This window comes from Trichoderma citrinoviride (genome assembly GCF_003025115.1).
Source record: "Trichoderma citrinoviride strain TUCIM 6016 unplaced genomic scaffold BBK36scaffold_2, whole genome shotgun sequence".
Lineage (NCBI taxonomy): Eukaryota > Fungi > Ascomycota > Sordariomycetes > Hypocreales > Hypocreaceae > Trichoderma > Trichoderma citrinoviride.
The window spans coordinates 695,242-699,125 of NW_020194710.1; the positions used below are offsets into that span (position 1 = coordinate 695,242).

Sequence of the window (3,884 nt, forward strand, 5' to 3'; positions counted from 1 at the left end):
TCAGCTGCTGTCAAAGCTGCGTTTCTCCGCGCTGCCCTTCTCCATGGTGCTCCGAGGGCTTCCGCTGTTTCGTCCGAATACCCTACCGCCCAGGCGGTTGAGTTTGCTGCCTCCCTCTTGAACCGTTTGCGGAATGTCAATGTATTTCTTCTCAATAGGATCAACGTCGATCTTGCAAAAGAGGGTGGAAAACAAGTACTGTTCTCCAGCGTGGTTGAGGAGCGGCAGTGTGCGATACCCTTGCCTGAGATTGCTCAGCTTGGCGGTGTAGCTGGCCATTGGGGGCTTCTCCTTGGAGCTGCTGCTGTAGCTTTCGCCGTCGCTAGACAGTCTGACGGACCAACGAACAAATATCAGCTCTGGGTGCTTGGTGGTGACCTTGAAGCGGAATTGGCCGTTGTTGAACATTGGGTTGAAGCCATTCTCGCGAATCACTTCAGTGTGACGGAGCAGAGGCGAGTCAGGCTCATGGCACAGCTCAAGGTCCCTGTCTTTCTTGTTGCGCTTGTCGTTGGCGTGGAACACGTCGACGTCGACGTAAAAGTCCATCGACTTGCTTGCAGCCAAGTTCGCAGGCCGCATCAACTGTTGGGCGGAGATGACGTCGATGCCAAATGACACAACAGACCGCTCCTTCTTGCCTTGGGCAAGCGCCTTGTTGACGGCTTGATTGTATGGAAGCACTTGGATGTCGCGGAGCTCCTGAGGCTTAAGGACGTATCCAGACGAATCTGTACCGCCCTCGAACATGGCCTGGTTGACTTGCATGCCCAGGTCAAACGTTTGCCAGTTGAGAGCGGCCATCTGGACGCCGCGACGCCAGTAAGAAAGGGGGTCAAAGTTGCTCGAAGTCAACCGGTGGCCATCTGGGTAGACGCGCATAAGATACCGCATGTTGTGAATGTCCAACTGCATCTTCTCCTCCTTGGTCCGAGCATGCTTGGCAAAGCTGCTCTCCATAAAGGAGAAGATGTGGTTGAACTTCTTGGCTGCCGGTGCGTCGAAGCCCGAGAATTTGAGGCCGGCACAGTACACTCCCAGCTTGCCCAGCACCGGAACGATGTTGTTGGATCCCTTGGAGGAGCCATGCTCGCTCCCGCTGTCAGTGTCGCTGTTGGCATTTGGCTGCGGCTCTTGCACCTCGCCTTCAGCGATGGTGTTGACTCGACTCTTTCCACCAATCTTCAGGTTCCGAGCATTGTTGGCATTGAGCAGAGGGCTCTGAGGAACCGATTGAGACGTGGAAACCGTCGCGGTATCGGGGTTGGCTGGTGGTCGCGCAAACGAAGAGCTGAGACTGTTTCCTCGCTTTCGGGTGTTGAACATGTCGCCGCCACTGGCGGCATCATCCTTGGTCATTCGCGGCTGCTTGACCTTGATGAGGATACGTTCCATTAGCTCTGAAGGAGAGGGCAGCTTGGATGAGTTGGGATCCAGCGGCTCCGTAACAAGCATGTCACCGAGCGTGTCCTTCATGATCCTGGCCATGATGGCTTGCTGTGTAGGGTTGCAGTGGACCTCGAGCGAAATCCAGAGAGGGAACTTTGACTTGACAAAAGCGTACTTCTGGATGGTGGTCATGACCTCCTGGAAGCTGATGGCGCTGGTGAGCGTGCGACCATGAACCACCAAGGGCTGGCCGTCAGCGCCATCCCAGCAGTCGACTTCAACACAGCGGCAACCCCTCACGAGGGCAGAAATGTACCCTTCGATGCTCGATTGACCCGCAACCTGGCGTCCTAGAAGATAGGTGTTGTGTGAGCTGGAGATGAAGTACTCGTTCATGGGGCGATCAAGCGTAAATTCCTGCTGCTCATCAATGGTGGGCATGTTTTGCCGGGAACTCAGGAACCCAATGAAAGCCGTCTCTGACATGATGCTGAGATCTTCGGCACTGACTTCGGCGCTCGGGTCATCGTTTCTGTGCTTGCGAACGAACTTGGTAAAGGTCTTCTCCCAGGCAGCCCGGTTCGAAACGTCTTCCTTTTGGACGTGTCGAAGGAAGTCGAGGAATTCGTCAAGGGTGAGTCCGACCTCGGGCCTTGCTGCTATGCTCTTCATGAGTTGGCGAACGTCGTGTCGCTGCCGCATGAGACGGACGAATTTTAGGAACTCGGGATAGTTGAGTTTTCCATGCCCTCGAGCATCGGCGAGGCGGAAGTTGATCTCAAGGATTGCCTGCGAGCTGTAGATGTGTAAGTTTTGGCATATCCGCTTGACGCCGGTAATGTCAAGCTCTTCCTGATCTTCCGAGTTGTGCTTTTGCATCTCCGACTGCCAGTACTGATTGATGGCCTTTTCGTTGAACGTCATCAAAGAAGTCATAACCTCTTGGCGATGCCTCAGCATGTCATACAGAAATGTGGTCCACATCTGGTAGATTTCGGTGACATCGGCGATGAGATGAAGGAATTTGAACTTTGACTTATCCGGGACGGCATAGAGGATAGAAAACATTCTTGAGCGCTCCCATTCTGGAATGCCAAAGTCGCGGCCGTACTGCTGAACATCCGACCCAGTCCGAATCTCCTTGATCTCGTCGACATGGAGAAACTTGTGTGGGCGCGCACGATCCCACAACAGCTTGTTCGTCTCGGGGTCGTACGAAAGGAGCACAAGCTTGGAGCGGTTCTTCTTGGATACCTTCTTCAGTAGGGTCCCCTGTTTCAGCTGCAGCGGGATGACAGGGCCTTCCATTGTGTTCGACTTGCTGCTGATGGAGCCAGTGGTGCTGTCGGTCGGTGAATCCCGGGTGCCGTCGAAATAGTTTGCGGACCAGGAGATCCAGTCGTCTTCCATGTCGGACTCGGAATCTGTGTTGGCGAGACCAAACTCGGGGACGGTCACACTGCTGTCGCTGCGTTTCCGCCAGAAGCAGGGGCCGACGCTCGTTTCACGACTCGAGGGAGCGGCCGAGTTCTGGCGCCCTTTACTGGAGAGTCGCCTTGACGCTCGGCTGGATATTCGTCGAATCAGCCCCTTGGAGGCGGCCGGGGCGGCATTGTTTGAGGTACAGGTAGTCGTGGTCGAGGGGATGAATGTACTGGTGACTGCAGCGTTGGCAGTCCCCGTCACGTCGGCAGGAGCGCTGGGGCTTCCCGAACAGCTGGGCCCGAGCGAGTTCGCGCTGGTTCTTCGGGATATGATGGCTTCGGGCAGCTGGAACCCCGAGGAGACCGGGTCGTCGTACTGGGGCCGTATGCAGTCTGGCGAGGCTTGTATAGAGGAATTGGTGGTGAAGAGAGATTCTGGAGACATGATGGGAGATCCATGCTGAGAATTGGAGGCCCTGGAGGAGGCGCTGATTGCTGAGGGAGGAGCTGCGGCGGGACGTTGCGTGCCCAGGTTTGTCTGGACGTGGGCAGGGCTCGGACGCGAGACAGGCTTGGATTGTGAGGGCATGGTGCTGCCACGGCCCAATGCTTGGGGCGCAGAGGAGGGAGTTGAGTCTGTGTTTCTGCTACTCATGACTTGTGTGGTAGGTAGGTGAATAGCAAGCTCATTGCAGAGGCAAGCCTCGAGAGTTCAGCAGGCGGAGTGACCCTTATAAGCCTCGAGCTGTATGCATGTTGCATCAAATCTGGGGATAACGGGATGCGGGGGGTGGAAGGGTCGAACTAAGGCGATCCGCAGGGGCTTGTGGATGGTCGTGGTCCTGAAGCCAGGCTGGCCAGGGGTCAAGGAGGGAGTACGCCCAGAGTACAAAGTGAAGTTGCAGCTCAAAGGTGAAGGATGGCCGTCCAAGGTAGGCGAATTGGGGTTCTACACACACGTCTGCCCGTCTGCCTTTTGCAGCTGCTGCAGCGCTCGTTCAGTGGGCCGTGGTCAAGGGTGGCTTGAGCATCCAAGAGCGCAGGCTAGGGGACGATCAGACCCGGTCGAGC

At 56.1% G+C, this 3,884-nt stretch overlaps 1 protein-coding gene across 1 annotated transcript; it reads right to left on the reverse strand.

Annotated features, from left to right (window-relative positions):
- Positions 1-3,402, reverse strand: BBK36DRAFT_1187192 (phospholipase C; the record flags this gene model as incomplete). Its single annotated transcript, XM_024896526.1, has 2 exons — positions 1-2,979; positions 3,076-3,402. 2 exons carry the CDS (start codon positions 3,400-3,402, stop codon positions 1-3), a joined length of 3,306 nt encoding a protein of 1,101 aa, XP_024752778.1.
- Between the last annotated feature and the right edge of the window lie 482 nt (positions 3,403-3,884).